The sequence below is a fragment of the Canis aureus genome, chromosome 9 (assembly GCF_053574225.1).
Source record: "Canis aureus isolate CA01 chromosome 9, VMU_Caureus_v.1.0, whole genome shotgun sequence".
NCBI lineage: Eukaryota > Metazoa > Chordata > Mammalia > Carnivora > Canidae > Canis > Canis aureus.
Genome location: NC_135619.1, coordinates 38419902 through 38439737, shown reverse-complemented (window position 1 = coordinate 38439737; position 19836 = coordinate 38419902). Strand labels below are relative to the sequence as shown.

The window sequence follows — 19836 nt, the reverse complement described above, 5'->3', positions numbered from 1 at the left end:
AGGGTCAACTTAATCAGCTGCCTCTAAAATTTCCCAGAGTATCGAGTAGTCCAAAATAATTAAATTCCTCCACGAAAGGGAACTATTTAGTACATTTTCTGCAATAAGCTGGTTCATCTAGGTTGGTAAATAGACTGTTCCACTTAAACATACCTTGAAGGAACATATTTGGTTACCAGAAAGGTTTAATCTTTCCAGCTGTTCATTGGGATCAAGACATCGACCTTTAATTTAAAAAACAAGATGAAAGAACAATTAAATTTCTTATTTTGCCTGTTGTTCATATCCTGTAATATTTCTTGCCTATAACTAAGACTAACAGTAACACTGTATAGTTAGTAACAACTAATTAATGGGTAATATTTTCACATCCTATAATCATAGATTTAGAGATACTATGCAAAATATCATACAAAACAGTATAAAAAAAGAAATCCAAGAATGTGGTTTTCATACTGATGACAAATTATTGTAGCATTGTTTCATATTCCAAGTAAAATAATACATACCAATGCTGCTTATTAGATTTCCAGCAAGATTGAGGTCATTTAAATTCTTCAAAGTTTGCAAGCCCTAAAAATTTAGACAACATATCATTTAGAAGTTAGTAAAATACATATTTATAAATGATCTGATCAATCTGGTTAGTTCTCCAGGTGTTCTGAACTGGGTGCTGTGTACTTCTCAAGCACAGGGCTAAGTGGTGCCTTAATGAAATCATGTTTGTTTCTCTGCAATATGGGGAGAATTATTGGAGGAGGAGGGAACAGGGAGGGAAGGGGAGAGGAAAGGAGAAGATAAGTAGGAAGAAAAACACATCAGAGTGTGTTTATAATCTTTGGCAAGTTATATATATAATTTCTCTGAATCTCTATTTATTTAACCTTCAAAGAAGAAATAATACCTTACCTCCAAGGCTTGGTGGGAGGAATAAAGAAAACAATATATATGAAGTTTTCTACACATTATAAATGCTGTATACATGTTAGTTTGTCTTAACAATAATTAAACTAGTCCTAAATATGTCCATAATATGATCTTGGACTTTGTGGTTAAAACTCCACAGGACTAACTGACTTTACATATAAATTATCGAAATTATCTTACCTCAATATTTTTAATTGTATTGTGGTTCAGCCAGAGAACCTCCAATCTGAGTAATTTCTCTAAATTTTCTATTTTGGAAATTTTATTATAATATAAATACAGTTTTTCTAAATTTCTACATTCTTGAAGACCTCCAATTTTCTGTAAAAAAAAAAAAAGAGAGAGAGACTGAATAGTGTTAATTTATGGTTTTGGAATTATCCTTTTAATAAAATAGATTTTAGATACAATTTCTTTTAAAAATCATATTTTATTGCAAAGTGTATCCAACAAAATGAACTAAATTTTTTAAATATTTTATTTATTTATTTTAGAGAGAGAGAGAGAGCACCCACCTGTGAGCAGGGGGAGGGGCAAAGGGAGAGGAAGAGAGAGAGAGAGAGAGAGAGAGAGAGAGAATCTCAAGTAGATTCTGCTCTGAATGTGGAGCTGATGCAGGGCTCCATCTCATGACCCTGAGATCCTAACTTGAGCTGAAATCAAAGAATTGGACACTTAACTGACTGAGCTACTATGAGATAGAACTAAACATTTTATTTATTTATTTATTTATTTATTTATTTATTTATTTATTTATTTATAAAGATTTTATTTATTTATTCATGAGAGACACAGAGAGAGGGGCAGAGACATAGGCAGAGGGAGAAGCAGGCTCCCTGTAGGGAGCTTGATATGGGACTTGATTCCGGAACTCCAGGATCACACCCTGAGCCAAAGGGAGACACTCAACCACTGAGCCACCTAGGTGTCCCTGAACTAAACATTTTAAAAGAAAAAACATGGAATCCCTCCACCTAACTGCAGTATTTTCAATATTTATATTCTTTTAAAATTTTAATCAATTCTATACTTATTTTTATATTATAATCATAATACCTATATGATTTTGTGGATTTTTTTAAACTTAAGACAATCTAAAATGTTTTCATAATCATTCAAATAATAATATCTAATAATTACAAAATATTTCATGAAGTTATAACAACTTTCTTAAAAATACCTGTATGTGTGAAATATTTGTTTCAAATTTTTAGCTCTTATAAATAGTACTGCAACGAATAATTTCATGTTTTTCTCTGCTGTTGAATTACTCCTCCAGGTTAAAATCTTAGAATTAGAGATTTCTGAGTCAAAAAGATTTTTCTTAACTCATTATACACTTTGCAATATTGCTTTTCAATATATGTGTTACAATTTTCTTTTTTTTTTAAAGATTTTATTTTTAAGTAATCTCTACACCCAAGGTGGGCTTAAACTCATAACCTCAAGATCAAGAGTTACATGCTCCACTGAGCCAGTCAGGCTCCCCTAGATGTTACAATTTTCATACAACCAATAGTGACTAAACCAATTTAAACCAATTTACTATTAAGCAATACTGGATATTATGTGATCTGATCTGATTACTAAAAGGTAGAATATGTCTATATTTTGATTCTTTATATGTATTTTCTCCTTTGTAGAAATCTATTACCCGTTTATCTGTTTTGTTCACTGGGTAAAAGGTTTTATTTCAATTCATCATGTATGTCCCTCCCCAATCATCTGTTTTGATACATGACTCATGCATGTATTTCAAGAACTATTTTTCCAAAGCCAGAGAATTCAACATAAAATACTTCATATAAGGTTATATTCAGACTTACCTCTATGCAGCATTCAGCAATCCAAAGTTCTTTCAGCCGTGAACAAGTTTCTAGCCCTGAAATTTCTTTTATGTCTTGAGCAACAATTGTGAGGCTTGTTAAATTAGGAAATAATGACAATCCAACTATACGGGGATACCCTGAGAAGAACATCTCCAGTTTTGACGTATCTGATCCTTCTTGTCCAACCATCTCATAAGACAAACCATTGCATAAACACTGTTTCAAAAAAAGAAATTGGGTTTCCTTTTAAATATATTTAGTACTTAAATAAATATTACTTATTTAAAATAAAAAAATTAAAAATTATATTTGCTGTTAGAAATGACAAACTGAAAAAAAAAAAGAAATGACAAACTGTGAATTGCACTGATGTCTTCACAAGAAGGAAAGCTATACCATATATATGATTTTTCTCTGCTTCCAAAGGTCATGGAGTAGAAGAAATCTCTAGGTAAGCTCCAGAAAGGAGGGTAAAAATGTTCCATTTAACACTTATGCAAATGTTATTGAAAAGAAATTTGGCTTTGACTCACCAGTTCCTTAATTATTTCTTCTTGGTTTAGGTTTTCACATTCAATCATCTTCCATTAAAAATAAAGATCATAATAATATATCTGTTAAGGAAAATGAAAAGTTGAAATAAAATAAATTCTAGAGTTCTGTCAGTCTAAGTTGAAGGAGGCTTAAAGCTACTTAGGTGGAAATTTTCATTCAGTAAAATGAAAATTGTGGCCTGAAATTTTCATACTGTATAATACCAACTGTTTGTCTAGGTCCCAAGACAATCCATTCTATCTCTAAAATTTTCTATTAGAAAGTCATTTTTTATTTTGAATTTAATTCTGTCTCTCCATAACTCCAATCTATTGTTATTCTACCTGCTGAGTTCAAATAAAACAGTATTTTTCTTCTACACTGTAAGCCTTTAATACTTGAAGAACATAGTCATCTCTCGTCTACAACTTTACCTCACTCCCCAGTTCATGTCTTTCAGTTCTCTCACTAGAGATATCCCTGTTTCTCTCCTTTGAACATGCTCCAGTTTATCCTTCCCATTATACTGTTGTGTACAAAAGTGAACATAGCTCTCCAAGTGTATGAGCAAAGAAAAGAAACTTCAGGGCTTAGTGACATACCTGGCATGGGAATAAGTATTTATTAAAGTTAGCCAACGTTTTTTAGATGTTATGAACTAAATACCTAAGTAGCTACAATAAACAACCCATTTTTTGGTAATTCTTAATATATTCTTTATATGATTCCAGACATACACTATTTTTAAAATACAAGGATCTAGGTTTTACTTACTTATTTTTAAAAAAGATTTTATTCATTTATTCATGAGAGACAGAGAGAGAGAGAGACAGAGACAGAGACAGAGACATAGGCAAGAGGGGAGAAGCAGGTTCCCCGCGGGGAGCCTGATGCAGGACTCTGTCCCAGGACCCCAGGATCATGGCCTGAGCCAAAGGCAGACGCTCAACCACTGAGCCACTCAGGCATCCCAGAACCTAGGTTTTAATATGATGACACAACAAAGCAAAATGTAGGTATGATATTACTGTGATCTTACTTTTTACAGAAATTCCCCTGTAGTTATATATGGGTGTACATCTGTGTATGTATATGTGTGTGTGTGTGCGTGCGTGTGTGTATACTCCTTTCTCTGTAAGGAGAAAATATGTAAAGATACATACTAAATTGTTAACATGAGTTACCTTGGATGCAGGTAGTTTGGTTATAATAGGCGTTGAGAGGTTGGATAGGGATAGATCTAGGTAAAATGGAAAAGAAAAAACAACTTAAAATCATGTTTAGTATTGTATACTATGAATATATAAGCCATTTATTTATTCATTCTACTATTAGTAGACATTTGGAATGTCTCCAAGCCTGAAGGTAAATAGTGCTTCCTTGAATAGTTTTATCATGCAAGACATTTGGTACACAATTAGTCTGAGTCTATACCTAGAAGTGGAATAAGAAAGAAACTATTGTATACAATATGGATGATTCCCATAAACACAATGCTGAGCAAAGGAAGATACACATACAGTGAGATTTTTACTCTGTGGCTCTGTTCACACAAAATTGGAAAACAAACCAATTTATGGAATTAGAAGAAGTTAGGATAGTGGTTACCTTTCAGGAGTGAGTGACTAGGAGGAGGTAAAGAGGGGCTCCAGAGTACTGATGATGTATTTCATAATCTGTGTGCTGGCTAAAGGAATGCATTCACTTTGAGAAAATAAAATTAGATATCCAAGATCTGTGTGATTTCTTTTTTTTAAATTTTTATTTATTTATGATAGTCACACAGAGAGAGAGAGAGAGAGAGAGAGGCAGAGAGATAGGCAGAGGGAGAAGCAGGCTCCATGCACCGGGAGCCCGACGTGGGATTCGATCCCGGGTCTCCAGGATCGCGCCCTGGGCCAAAGGCAGGCGCTAAACCACTGTACCACCCAGGGATCCCCTGTGTGATTTCTATATATATGTTACACTTAAAATGAAATTTTACTTAAATATTTATTTAAAAAGTATATGTTTACTTTCGTTCATTCATGCAAAATTATATATTGTACACATAAATTTAAAATTTTAAGAAAAAAATATGGTGACTTGTGTCTATCTACCTACCTTCTCTCCCCAAATACCACTAAAATGACTAGCAAATATGAAAATAAGAAGGGAATATATAGCAGTGCTAGGAAAAGAGATTGATTGCCAGAGATGTTGAGAAAGATATTTTGCTGTTATTGTTTTTATTTAATTTCCAGTATAGGTAACATACAGTGGTAAATTCGTTTCAAGTGTACAATATAGGGATTCGACAATTCTATGTATTATGCAGTGTTCATCATGATAAGAGTACTCTTAATCCCCTTCGCCTATTTCATCCACCCACCCACCTCCACTTTGTTAACCATCCATTTGTTCTCTCTAGTTAAGAGTCTGTTTTTTTAGTTTGCTTTCTTTTTTTCCCCCTTTGCTCATTTGTTTTGTTTCTTAAATTCCACATATAAGTGAAGTCATATGGTATTTGTCTTTCTCTGACTGGTTTATTTCACTTAGTATTATACTCTCTAGATCTATCCCTGTCATTGCAAATGGCAAGATTTTATTATTTTTTATGCCTGAATAAATAACATTCCATTGTATGTGTTTGTCTCCTCTCTCTCTCTCTCTCTCTCTGTGTATATATATATATATATCTCCATTCTTTATCCATTCATCTATTGATGAATACTTAGGCTGTTTCCACAGTTTGGCTATTGTAAATCATGTTGCAATAATCATAAGGGTGCATATAGCCCTTCGAATTAGTGTTTTCCTATTCTTTGGGTAAACATCCAGTAGTGCATCTACTGTATCATAGGGTAGTTGCTAAAAATATCATAGCTATTTTTAATTTTTTAAGGAGCCTCTATACTTTCTTTCCACAGTGGCTGCATCAGCTTGCATTCCCAATAGTGTATGAGGGTTCCTTTTTCTTCACATTCTTGCCAATAACTGTTATTTCTTGTGTTTTTATTTTAGACATTCTGACAGGTGTGAGGTGATATCTCACAGTAGCTTTGATTGGCATTTCCCTGGTGATGAGTGATGTTGAGCATCTTTTCTTGTTTTTTGGCCATCTGCATGTCTTCTTTGGAGAAATGTCTGTTCATGTCTTCTGCCTATTTTTAATTGGATTATTTGTTTTTTTGGTGTGTTAATAGTTTGGATACTAACCCTTTATCAGATATGTTGTTAACAAATATATTCTCTCATTCAGTAGGTTCTCTTTTAGTCTTGCTGTTTCCTTTTCTGTGCAGAAGCTTTTTATTTTTTTTTTTTTTTTATTTTTATTTTTTTTATTTTTATTTTTTTGCAGAAGCTTTTTATTTTGATGTAGTCCCAATAGTTTATTTTTGCTAGTTTCTCTTGCCTCAGGAGACATATCCAGAAAGATGTTGCCACTCCAATGTCAGAGAAATTACTGCCTGTGCTCTGTTTTAGGATTTTTATGGTTTCAGGTTTCACATTTAGGTCTTTAATCTATTTTTAATTTATTTTTGTGTATGATGTAAGAAAGTGGTTCAGTTTCATTTTTTTGCATGTAGCTGTCCAGTTTTCCCAACACCATTTGCTGAAGAGACTTTTTCCCATTGCATATTCTTGCTTCCTTTGTTGAAGATTAACCATATAATTGTGTGTATATTCCTGGGTTTTTAATTCTGTTCCATTGATCTATGTATCTATTTTTGTGCCCATAACATCCTGTTTTGATTACTGCAGCTTTGTAATATAACTTGAAGTCTGAATTGTGATACCTCCAATTTTGTTTTTCTTTTTTAAGATTGCTTGGGCTATCTGGGGTCTTTTGTGGTTCCATATACATTTTAGGATTGTTTGTTCTATTTCTGTGAAAATTGCTGTTAGTAAGTTGATAGGGATTGCATTAAACGTGTAGATTGGTTTGGGTAGTATAGACATTTAAATGATATTTGTTCTTCCAATCCATAAGCATGGAATATCTTTCCGTTTCTTTGTGTTGTCTGCAATTTCCTTCATCAGTGTTTTATAGTTTTCAGAGTACAGGTCTTTCACACCTTTGGTTAAGTTTATTCCTGGGGATTTTATTAAGGAAAAGTCTTTTGAATGGAAATGAAGTAGACAGATTGAGACTGAGAGAAAAGCCCATCAGTACAAACCAGCCCCCAAAATTCAAGGTACCAGGAAAGAAGTTTTACAAAACTATCTTTAAAAATTCCCCAAACTTGGAGCAGCAGTAACTGGGAAGGTGGCAGCTGTGAGCCACCCAAGGGAACCAAATCAAAGGGCTTTGAGATCTGTGTCAGAGTCTATTTGTATTCAGGCTTTGTAAATTGGAGACACAGGTTGACCTTGCTGAGTTGAGAAGATGGGCTCCAGCTAACATCACAGATACAAACAGCTAACATCACAGACATAAAAAATACAGCCAGAAAATTATCCTAGAATCTCTACCTATTTATCCACTCATTCATTAATATATGTGTTGACATATTGATAATCTACCTGTCAGAAAGTGATAGGGGTAGGAGGAAAGAAAAAACTTTTCCAATAAGGTAGCATGTGGGCAAAGAGCTGAAGGAAATGAGGGAGTGTGAGCTCTGAGGAAATCTGAGGGAAATGCATCTAGGCAGAGGGAAGAGCACATGCAAAAAAAGAAAATAGGGTAAAAGGGTACTTGGCATGCTTGCAGAATTGCAATGAAAATGATATGGCCAGAGCACAGCTAGGGAAATGGAGACTGGTAGGATGTGACACCAGAGAGGTACTGCGGGCCAGATCATGTGCTAGTTTGATTTGGAGGCCCTTGTGAGGATTTTAGATTTTATTATTATGAGTAAGATGGAAAGCTCTACAAGGACTTTGAGGGGGAGAGTAATGTGAGCTGTCTTAAGTTTTGAAACGGATTACCCTCAAAGGATCTGCTGAAAATAGACTGTAGGGGTCTAGGGTAAGAAGCAAGGAGACCAGTTAAGGGATAGTTGTAATAATATAAAAGAGAGAGGATGGTGGTTGGAGTGGGGTGGTGGTAGCGGTGGTGGTGAGAAGTAGTTAGATGATGGATTTACACTGAAGGTAATACTGATCTTTCCTTTTTTTCTTGGCATCAGCAACTGTCTCTTCACCCCATTCTTTGGTACCCCCAAGATATTACAGCACAGGCTGCAGGAGTGGCTAGGCAAGGGAGCACTTTGCAAGGAACAGCTTGAAAGAATTTAGAGACCCGTTAGAGGCCCATATATGGATGCAGGCCACAGTCATCCCTCCCTAGGATTATTCGGATGCCATACTAAGTAAAGGAGGGCTTTGTGCCACCACTTCTCATCAGAAAAGAAGCCCCTACATGCTGGTTTAATGTCTGCACACACGAAATGAAAGCCTGCCTTCCCACTACCACACAAGGAACAAACAAAGCCTGTTCTCAGTACATCCAAAGTCACCCAGTGGTGATCCAAGTTATCTAGTCTATATCCAAGATGTCTACTCCAAAAAAAATTTAACTATTGTCTTTGTTATTCACTAAATTATCACATATATTTGAGCCTAATTTTGGACTTTTCAACCTGTATTTTCCCTTAGCGCTGTCTTTTCCTATAGTATCATTCTGTTTTAATTATTGTGATTTATATTAATTCCTACCTCATACTCTTTTTTAAAAAAATTCTTGGCTATTCTTTCACATTTACTTTTCCAAATAAAATGTGATAATTTCATATTTAGTGTCTAAAAATTCACTTGGGGTTTTGAGATTCTATTGTAAAGCTTAATTTAGAGAGAACTTCCACCTTCACAGTATTCTGTCTTCCTTAAGAACATGATTTAGCTCTCCATTTATTCAAGGAGACTACTTTGTCTTGATAGAGAAATATGCATATTTTGGATACCAACTTTACTTCCCACTTCATTTTATTTAGGAAAAAATCTGTTCTAATTCAATAGTTAATCAGCAAAACAACATTCAACTAAATCGCCTCCAATTCTATAATTTGTATAACTACCTCTGCATTAAGTGGAGCCTGAACCTCCGTGGTACTTCCAAGCCTCCTATGTTTCTTCAGTCACAAGCGGGCCCAGGGCTTCCAACTCAAGCTTTTGATTCCGTCAAGAATCAAGAAATGTGTCCTGTTGGCCAGCTTGTACCCACTCTCTTCCACTTCAGGAAAGTACTTTTCAGGGCCTGACCATCTAAAGAGACCACAGGTCTTCTTCTCTAGTCCCTTTAGGGAACCAGGAGGCACCAGGAGCTTCTAGAGCTTTCATCTTTAAAATCCCAAATTGATCCAGTCCCCTCCCCTCCCCTCTCCACTCTGGAGTGCTACTGGATGATTTCACATAACCTGGACAGAGCTGAAGTCACTGCAAATGCATGGCCTCTAACTTTATCTGGATCTTCAACGACAGATATTTTATATTTTCCTCTTTGACTTTGCCTCCTAGAGAGTAGGGCTAGAGATACAGGTCTGGGATTCATGACATAGGAACTATTCTTAACTTCTACCACTCCTCTCAAATTCTCCTTCGCACCCTTCCTCTGTGGATGATCTTGTTCCCTCCTTAACAGAGAACAGTGATACCATCAGATAGTCATTCCTTAAATTCCCTTTCCTCCTAAAAAGGTATTTCTTTCCCATCCTGACTCCTGTCTTAGTAAAAGTATTCTTTCTCTTGTCTAAAATGTGTGTTCTGATCCCATTGTCTTCAGTCTCTTTCAGAAGACTGTTATGTCCAATTTTCCTCCTCCTCATTTATTCCCATATTTTCTTCTCTAGGGTATCTCTTTTCTCCATATATCGATGTTAGATCATTTCTGTCTTAAAAAAAAAAAAAAAGTCCTCCTATCCTGTATTCTATGAATAGCTGGTTTTAGATATTTTCACAGAAAATATTTAAGATACAGTAGTCATTATAGCAACACTTCACTACCTCCACTCAGTTCTTAACTCACTGCAATGTGTGGATAGGCTACTACTGCTTCTTTTGCCAAAGTCAAAATAATCTTCTAGTTGCCAAAGACACTGGACCTTGGCATGGCATCTGACAATGTTGATAACTCCCTTCTCTTAAGTTGTTTTCTTTGGTTTGACTTTTTCTCCTTGGCTTCTCTTTGTTATTTCAAATCTACTCTTCTGATCAATTGTTTTCCATCTTGATGAAAAATTACTAATCTTTATCTTCCTTTTTCCTGTACAATAAATCCAACTTCCCATATGGAAAGCTACATCTGAATGTGTCATAAGCATCTCAAATTCAGTGTGTTTGATACTGAAGTCATATTTTCCAGCCAGCCTGCTTCTCCTAGTGTATGCCTTCTTTTCTTGGCAAATGGCACATCTTTGTAAACATCCATATCAGAAACACAAGATTTAACCACTCTTTTACTCTTTCTTACAAGTTCACTCACTCATTAAATCCTTCTGCATGCTCTCTTTCTCTCTGTCTCTTATGAATAAAATAAAATCTTTAAAAAAAAGTAAAAAAAAATCCTTCTGCATGTACTTCTTAAATGTCTATCATTTTCCCTCTATTCTCTATTCTATTTGCCTCTCCATTCTATTTGCCTCTTTTGGGTCAGGACTTCATTACTTCACCTTAATCAGATGCCCTCTTTATAGTCCTACATCCCTCCAGTCCATCTTCTACACTACTGTGACAGCCAGCCTCCAGAAAGGTAAATTTGTTTAGACTACTCCCCTTGGAAGGTATTCACAGTATCCATGCTCTGACTCCTGCCTACCTTTCAAGCTCATTAACCACAAACTCCCAACACCCTAGGGTCTGGCCATAACTGGAGTTCTCTCTATGGGCTGAGGTATTTCTGTATTTTGGCATATGCTGTTTTCCTTCCCTAAAATGTTTTTTTCCCTTGACTTTATGGTATACTCCGTACATCCTTACAGATTTAAATCAAGGGTCTTCTTTGGGAAGACTTTAGTTCTCTCTGGTAGTATTACAATCATTCTCGTCCTTGTGATTCCAGTTAAGGCATGCATATGTTCTTTTTTTTTTAAGATTTTATTTATTTATTCATGAGAGGCAGAGAGAGAGAGAGAGAGAGAGAGAGGCAGAGGGAGAAGCAGGCTCCATGAAGGGAGCCCGATGTGGGACTCGATCCCGGGACTCCAGGATCACGCCCTGGGCCGAAGGCAGGCGCTAAACCACTGAGCCACCCAGGGATCCCCGCATATGTTCTATATATAGTATCTGTCCCACTGTATTGTGATGCTTGCAGGTCTTTCCTCTCTACCAGATTACAGGTTTGCTAAAGGCAGGGACAATAAAACTATCACAGGCCTGGCACTTGCCTGGTGTTCCATAAAATTTGTTGAATAGTTTGAATTACTTGCCATGCTACAGAGTCCTATTGTGGGATAATTTGGAATATAATATAATAATATATAAATATTTGCTGTACATGACCAGAGTATAATTATAATAGAATATAAAGCACTACGTTTCTGTCTGCCATGAGAGCTGGGTGGGGTATTATCCTGAGAAAATCAAATTTCTTTTCTACAAACTAGAAGCCCTGTATGATCAAACTGTCTGCTTCCTTGGGTAGAAAGAGATGAGAATCCATGTGTTGGCACTAATGGGCCCAACAGACGCCCTTTGGGTTGTAGGTGAACAGTGTCAACTTTGGCCAAGGAGCAGTTGGTTTTCTCCGTTCTATACCTTAACGTGTACAGTAAAGGCTGCACAGGTGACACCTTCCCTTTCCTCTTCCTCTTAACCTTTGCTCTGGACACCCTGAAGGCCTCCAATAAAGACACGTCACTGTCTCATTATTACTGTCATCTCCATTGCGCCATTACTGGGCTCCTTTGACTTCGACGTTGCTTCTCTCCCGTCTTCCACCCGGGGGGTAGGGGGGCGGGCAGGCAGAGAGTGAGGAGAGGAGAACAAAGACTCCCGGGCCCGCCCACAGGTGAGGTAGGCCCGGAGGCGACAAGGTGACACACACTCACCTTATCCCAGAAAGATGATGGATTCCAAGGCAATCCGACACAAACCAGAGTCCGCTCTGACCTCTCAATCCCTGTCTTGCAACAGCAGGCGCGACACCTTCTCTAACCCGGGGCCTGGTGTGTATACACTCCCAGCTCCGGTTGCCTAGGAAACCTGCCCTCCGCCTCGCGCGACCTTGGAGTGGGGAGGGGGACCACAGAGGCGGGGAAAGCGGCGGCCGAGGCCGTTTCTGGGTCACGTGGCGGCACCCTCCAGCCAATCAGCAGAGGAAGGGGTCCACCCGGAAGCCCCCGCTGGTGCTGCTGGGAAACGGTGGGGAGCGGCGGGTCCGCGCGTGTGTCTGAGCCGGAGCGCATCTTTCCGTCTGTCTGCGCTGGGTCAGGGCAGCGGTCCGGAAGCACCGAGTTGTGGGCATAGTGGCAGGGACCTAGTCGCGAGGCCGCCTCCAGCCCCGGCTCTCTTTCATCGAAAGCCTGTGGCCCTCGGGGCCTGGAAGCCCGGAGCCCGGCTGGACTGGAACCTCAGAGCCCCGGCGCTGTGACGTCATAAGGCGAGCAGCCAGGCCCGACCGGGAAAGCAGCCGACGGGCCGGGGGGAAGCACGGCGCGGCCGAGGTGGGCCCTCCGAGGGACTTCTCAGCCGTCCTGGGCCGGCTCCAAAGTTACTGAAAAAAAAAAAAAAAAAAAGCAAAGTCAAAGTAACTGTAGCTGTCCTTTCATTTCCTAGACCTGCCTGCCCCATGTGGGAGCCACTAACCACAGGCACGCGTGGCTCTTGTGCTCTTCACCTTCCCGACCTAGTCCAAATTGAGACGTACCCTAAACTACGCGCTGTATCTTGAAGGTTTGATGTGAGGGGGGAGGAAAAATCGTGTTTGTTGAAGTCATAATATTTTTTAATATATCGGGTTAAATAAAAATGCGGTATTAAAATTTTACTTTTTAAAAGCAACGATTAGAGATTTTTGAATTACATCTGTGACTTCTATTATGTTGTTGGACAGCGTTCCTGGTTTTGTTTTGTTTTGTTTTTTGTTTGTGGTTCAGTTCTTTTGCGTAGAATATTTATGACGTCCAATTCAAGCGAAATAGTGCCTGTACTACCCTTTTTCCGTCACCAGATGTCCGCCTCACTCAATAGACTATAGTTTTAAACTGTTTTCCTCAAGAAAAATAGAAGTGCAGATTTAAAATATATTTCCAGGGGGCTTGTGTGGCTCAGGGGGTAGAGCATCCCACTCTTGATCTCGGGGTATAAGTTTGGTGGGGAGCCTGTTTAAAAAAAAATTCTATTTATCTAGTAACAGCATATTTGTTATGATTCAATTATTTTTTTCTATCATGTTGACTGTAAACGCATAAACGTATAAAAAAGTAAATTAATTTTCCCTCTACATTTTTTATTTTACAGGAATTTATTGTCCATCTGTCATCGATTAGTTAATAAATTAATTAAAATATTTGTGACTTAGGGGCTTAAAACAAATACGGGTGAAGTCTGATTCGTATTTGCATTCTTAATATTATTTGAAAATCTAGTTGGGGACGCCTCGGTGGCACAGCGGTTGAGTGTCTGACTTTGCCTCAGGGCCTGATCCTAGAGACCGGGAATCGGGTCCCACATGGGGGTCCCCGCATGGAGCCTGCTTCTCCCTCTGCCTGTGTCTCTGCCTCTCTCTCTCTCTCTCTCTCTCTGTCTCTCTAGTTGAACAAGATGACCTGTCTTAGCAAATATTCATCTTAGGGTACAAAGACTAGATAAAGATGGTTTAGAAATGTAAATTTGTAGATTAAGAATTTAGGTTAGAAATCAATGAGGATTTTATACATCATTTAGGGGGATGGAGCTCTTTTGGATACAGTAAAGAGATGATTAAAGTATATTGTTAACAATCTGTTATGACTCTCCTAACCAGTAAAAGACTAAGGAGAGAACTAGCACACAGTTTTCTTTATATAAACAAGTAATTTTAAGACCTATTTCTAAAAAAAAAGACCTATTTCTAGGTTTTGTATTCTTCCGATGGCTTTTAACTGTAATCACCTTTTGTTCCAGATACCATCTAGAGTATGTTAACAACAGGCAATTCTTTAAGAATTATTCAGGACAAAGGCTTTAGTTTGGCAAATCACTAATGGTTATTAGCCTGCAGCTACACAAGAATTCTGATTCAATTGCTGACTGGCCCATCCTTGAGCTTTTCCAATAAATATAGAGGTGCATGTATCTTTTTTGAGTTAGTGTTTTATTTCTTTGGGTAAATACCCAAGAATGAATTACTGGGGAAATGCAAATCAAAACCACAATGAGATACCACCTCACCGCAGCCAGAAAGAAAAGAAATGACAAGTGTGAGTGAGAATATATATGGAGAAAAGGGAACTCTTATGCACAGTTGGTGGGAATGTAAGTTGGTGCAGCCACTGTGACAAACTCTATGGAGGATCCTCAAAAAATTAAAAATAGGAATACCATATGATCCAGTAATTCAACTACTGAGTATTTATGCAGAGGAAACAAAACACTAATTCAAAAAGATATATGCACCCCAGTGTTTATTGCAGCATAATTTACAAGAGCCAAGAAATGGAAGCAACCCAAGTGTCTATTGATGGATGAATGGATAGAAAAGATGACCTCACAATTTATACATCACAACCTATAGTTGAGTACTACCTTACATATTCCAAACAAGTGCTGCTTTGATTCTGTAGAGATTTATCCACATTTTTTCCAGCTATAGTATTTTACAATAAAATACTTGAGAAGTTAACAAATCAAATGTAAGACACCCCCCCCCCCCACACACACACACACATACACAAACATCATTGGTGAAGCTAATCTATAGCATTAAAAATACTGGGGATTTGCTCCTGTTTTCATCTCTCTGTGCCCCAGACTAGTAGGAGCCAATTTTGCCTAAGTGAATCTTCATTGAACCAAACTTTCCCTCAGGTGAACTGTTGCAAGATCCAGTGGAAAGAGGGAATATTAGCACTTTTCTCTACAGATATACAGCCATTTTGCCAATGGCATTTCCAGGATTAAAGCTGGTATTTTAAGCTCTATATGTCTCATGACCATTTCCCAGTTGATTTGAAGCTTAGGAGGGAAAGAAAGGGGTATTATTTATTCGCCTTCTAAAGCCTGGTTCTATAGTTTGGGTTAAGTGTATTTTTGTATAATCCAAATGTTTGAAACTTAAAACGCATATTGACGCTGAAAAAAGGATATTCTGTTAAGTCAGAATAAAGAACTCTCTTTCCATTTTAGGAAAGTGAAAAGATTGCTTTACTGTTACTGTAGATCTACCTCCTAGCCACATGTACACAAAGAAGATAGTATCTGTAGAATTTAGAGCCAGTCTACAGAGAAACACTTGATTTGCTTTATAAACCATGGCTAATGTCCACATCTGTGTACTTGACCAGTGGTCTTGGGAAAGAGATCCAGCACTGTTATCAAATACAGGGAACTCTAGGACAATTGCTATTTGTGGCCAGCACCATCTTGCCAGCTCTGCCCAGAATGATCATTGCATGAGCCAACCCGCAAATCCCACACCTAAGTAGAAGCAGAATTTTAATTGTGCAAACACAAGATGAACTCCACCAAGCAGGACATTAAACTGTAATTAGGAACTTCAAATGACCCTCTTAAGTTATATCCAGGGCATCAAAAATAAGAAATGCATACATGCCCTTGAAAACATACAAGAAAAGCTGATACATATACAATGTGAATGTCTTAAATGTATTTTCATTTGTTTATATGTATTTATAAAAATAGAAGAATTTTACCTAAGCAGGTTTTGAATGGAAGTTATCAGTTTTTAAATTATTGTGCTTAGAAGACTTTAAGCATTTAATTCATCTTATCAGAGTTTTTAAATTATTGTGCTTAGGAGACTTTAAGCATTTAATTCACCTTTGTCTTAATATGGAATCACATTTAAAATCATCCTAGATATTCTTTCTTTGAAAGCTATATTAGCAGTCTTCTGTTTTTATTTAAAAAGCCCCTATTGGTAGGACCTGTACCCCGTGCCTGACCTAGATCTGAAATGCTATGGACTCTGTCATCTTTGTCTTTTTTGATCTTCAGAAAAGATACTTATCCTCATATTTAAAAGTCCGTGTTCAAAAAAAAAATAATAAAAAGTCCGTGTTCCCATCAGTTCTGTTCAATAGAAATAAAATGTGGCCCATATATGTCATTTTAAATGTTCTCTTAGCCACATTAAAAAAGCAAAAAGAAACAGGCAAAATTAATTTTTATGATATTTTTAAAATCAATTTAGCATCAGAAAAGGCTTTTTGTTTAAATTGAGGTATAATTAAAAAAATTGAAGTATAATTGACATACAACATTATATTAGTTTCAGGTGTACAAATTTGATGCTTGTATATATTACAAAATGATCATAATAAATCTAGTTAATACTCATTATCGTATATAGTTACAGAATTTTTTCTTGTAGGAAGAAATTTTAAGATTTACTCTTAGCCATTTTCAAATATACACTGCAGTATTATTAACTATAATTATGATGCTGTATATTGCATCCTCACGATTTTTTAATTTTATAACTAAAAATTTGTACCTTTGACTCCCTTTATTTTGCCCAATCCCCACCCCTACCTCTGGCAACCTCAAATCTGTTCCCTATATTCATAAAGTTGATTGTTTGCTTGTTTTGTTTAATTTTTGTATTCTGCATATAGGTGAGATCATATAGCATTTGTCTTCCTCTTTCTGACTTATTTCACTTAGCATAGTGCCCTCAAAGTTCTTCCATATTGTCACAAATGTTGAGATTTCATTCTTTTTTTGTTTCAATGTATGCATATGTACTAGGTGCCTTTATTCTTTCATCTGTCAATGGGCACTTAGAGTGTTCCTATACCTTGGCTACTGTAAATAATGCTTCAAGTTACTGTTTTCATTTTCTTTGAATAAATACCCAGAAGTGGAATTGGTGGATGATTTGGTAGTTTTATTTTTAATATTTTTTATGAACCTCCATGCTCTTTTCCACAGTGGTTGCACCAATTTACATTTCTACCAACAGTGCATGAGGGTTCCTTTTACTCCACATCCTCACCAAAACTTGTTATTTCTCATCTTTTTGATAAGTCTTTCTGACAGGTGTGAGGTGATACATCTCGTGGTTTTGATTTGCATTTTTGTGATGATTAGTAATGTTGAGCATCTTTTCATGTGTTTATTAGCCATCTGTATATCTTCTTTGGAAAAACATCTATTCAAATCCTCTGCCAGCTTTTTAATCAGTTTTTTTGGGGGGGTTTCTCTCTCTCTCTCTTGAGTTTTATGAATTCTTTGTATATTTTGTACATCAACCATTTATCAGATATATGGTTTGCAAATATTTTCTCCCATTCAATACATTGACTTATTTTGTTGATGGCTTCCTTTCCTGTGCAGGTGAAATCAATTTTAATATTTTTAACCTAACATATCAAAGTATTTTCATTTCAACATGTACTCTATATAAAAAGTCATTAATAACTTATCTTCCATTCTTTCTTTCATATGAAATTTTCAAAAATCAGAGTATATTTTGTCTTAACAGCACATCTGAATTCAGACCAGCCACATTTTAAGTGCTAATAGATACCTGTGAATCATGACTACCATGTTCAATTGTATAGTTCTAAATGATAGCCTTTAATTTTTTTTATTCAGAATTTAGGTGAACGTTAGGCCTAGATTTGTTGCATTGACAGAAAACACAAAATAATCATAGCTTTAAAAAGATAGAATTTTATTTCTTTCTTATACAAAGTTGAGACCTAGTGGTCTGGGGTTAGAAAGGTGTCAGGATCTGGCTTTTTTGTCTTCTCTGCTGGGTATAGCCTTTATTAGAAGGTCGCCTCATGGTCTAAGATGCTTGCTTCTTCTCCAGTCATCACATCTGCCTGCCAGTCAGTAGATAGGAGGAAAAAGAATGGGGGGGGGATGTTTTATATAATAATCATGTACCATCAACCAGAACTTAGCCACAGGTTCACAGGTTGCACAGGGTGCAAGAGAGATTGGAAAATTTAATGTTAATTTAAAGCAGTCTGTTGTCCAGCTTAAAATTGGAGGTTTTGCTACTACAGAAGAAAAGGGAATGGCTAAGGAGGAGAAATCAGTAATCTTTATTTCAAGAGGGTCTTTGAAAATTCAATAGGTTTTCAAAGAGATTGTCTTAAATATACCTGTCGCTGGAAGTGAAACAAGGCCTCTTTAGGGTTATGCCTTCTCTAGTAGAATTAATCCACAGATTTCTCAGTTTACTGGCAAATCTGCTGATACTTAACATCCAAAAGGTAGAGATTCCAACAGATTCCTTAGTACTCTAGGGGCACAGAGAACTATGCTTGGGTAACATTCAGAGAGGTTTCTGCCATAGTAGAAAGGTCTCCTCAGTCTTGGCTTATAGCCAGATCATCTGACATGACCCAGTTTTGTGTTCATATGTGCAGATGTTTAATTTCTTAGTTATTAAATTTCAGTTGTAACGTGTATAACATATGAGTTATCTGAAAAGGGAGCTATTTTCTGGAGAAAAAATGGGCTAAATGGGGGATAGGTCCATTTTGCTCCTTTTGGCAGGTGGCTTTGTTACCATTTAGCCATTTTGTTAGATATCTTTTTTTTCTACCTAAATATAAATAACCAGAGGTCAAGGGCCTATATTTTATTACTTTTGTGTTTCCCACACACAACGTTAGTATTTAAATAAATCCATATTTGGTATTTTTAATTAAATGCACTGCTCCTTTAAAGCTCTGAAATCTAGGATAAATACCTAACGATCAGGATTACTGAGAGTATAAAACACTCAAATCCATACTCTTCCTGCTTTTATTCAAAGATGGTTTGCCTACTTTCTCAAGATATATCTTAAAAGTTGAAATCAAAATTCTCTTATTCTCCCTCCGTCAATCAATATTCTTGATTTCTGATCCCACACAAAGCATCACTGTTCCCAGAAAATTATTTAAATTATGTGGAGATTTGGGCAGCCTGGGTGGCTCAGCAGTTTGGTGCCGCCTTTGGCCCAGGGTGTGATCCCGGAGTTTCAGGATCGAGTCCCGCGTCAGGTTCCTTGCATGGAGCCTGTTTCTGCCTCTGCCTGTGTCTCTGCCTCTCTCTCTTTCTCGAATAAATAAATAAAATATTTTTTTAAAAAGCTGAAAATTAAAAATAAATTATGTGGAGACTCAAAGCCTGGTGATAAGTAAATGAGTTTCCAGCTCAGGTTTTATTACAGTGAACTTTGGTAATCCAAACAGATACAGCAAAATTCTTAAAATGAATTAATTTTTATTTAATTTAGTAAGTGAATGCTTAAATTAATAGATAGCTTGGGTTTGTTTGAGAAAGGAAAGAGGAACCAATGAAGGGAAATAAATGTCATCCAGCCAAATAGATGGGAGAGATTCACTATGTGCATTTGAGTCTCACTGCTACATTCTCTACTAGACAAGGCAACTCTCAGGGAATGGGGTCCCTCTCAGTCTCCATCTTCAGGTCTCAGAAGTGCACTTGCCACATAGCTGTTAGT

The 19836-nt window shown here is 36.9% G+C and overlaps 1 protein-coding gene across 6 annotated transcripts in view; it reads right to left on the bottom strand.

Annotated features, from left to right (window-relative positions):
• LRRC9 (leucine rich repeat containing 9) overlaps positions 1-12795 on the bottom strand; it is a 123600-nt gene extending 110805 nt beyond the window's left edge. For 3 of the 6 annotated variants that reach the window (XR_013386286.1, XM_077909490.1, XM_077909491.1), the window contains exons 1-7: positions 12257-12795; positions 4475-4530; positions 3290-3370; positions 2754-2972; positions 1108-1248; positions 510-573; positions 154-224 (exon numbers count right to left, since the gene is read on the bottom strand). Coding sequence is in view for 5 of the 6 variants with exons in the window: in XM_077909490.1 (XP_077765616.1) it covers positions 154-224; positions 510-573; positions 1108-1248; positions 2754-2972; positions 3290-3337 (543 nt within the window). In the remaining variant the exon portion in view is untranslated. The remainder of the gene's footprint in view (positions 1-153; positions 225-509; positions 574-1107; positions 1249-2753; positions 2973-3289; positions 3371-4474; positions 4531-12256) is intronic. The other 3 variants (XM_077909489.1, XM_077909487.1, XM_077909488.1) reach the window with 3 other exon arrangements.
• Positions 12796-19836: the final 7041 nt, after the last annotated feature.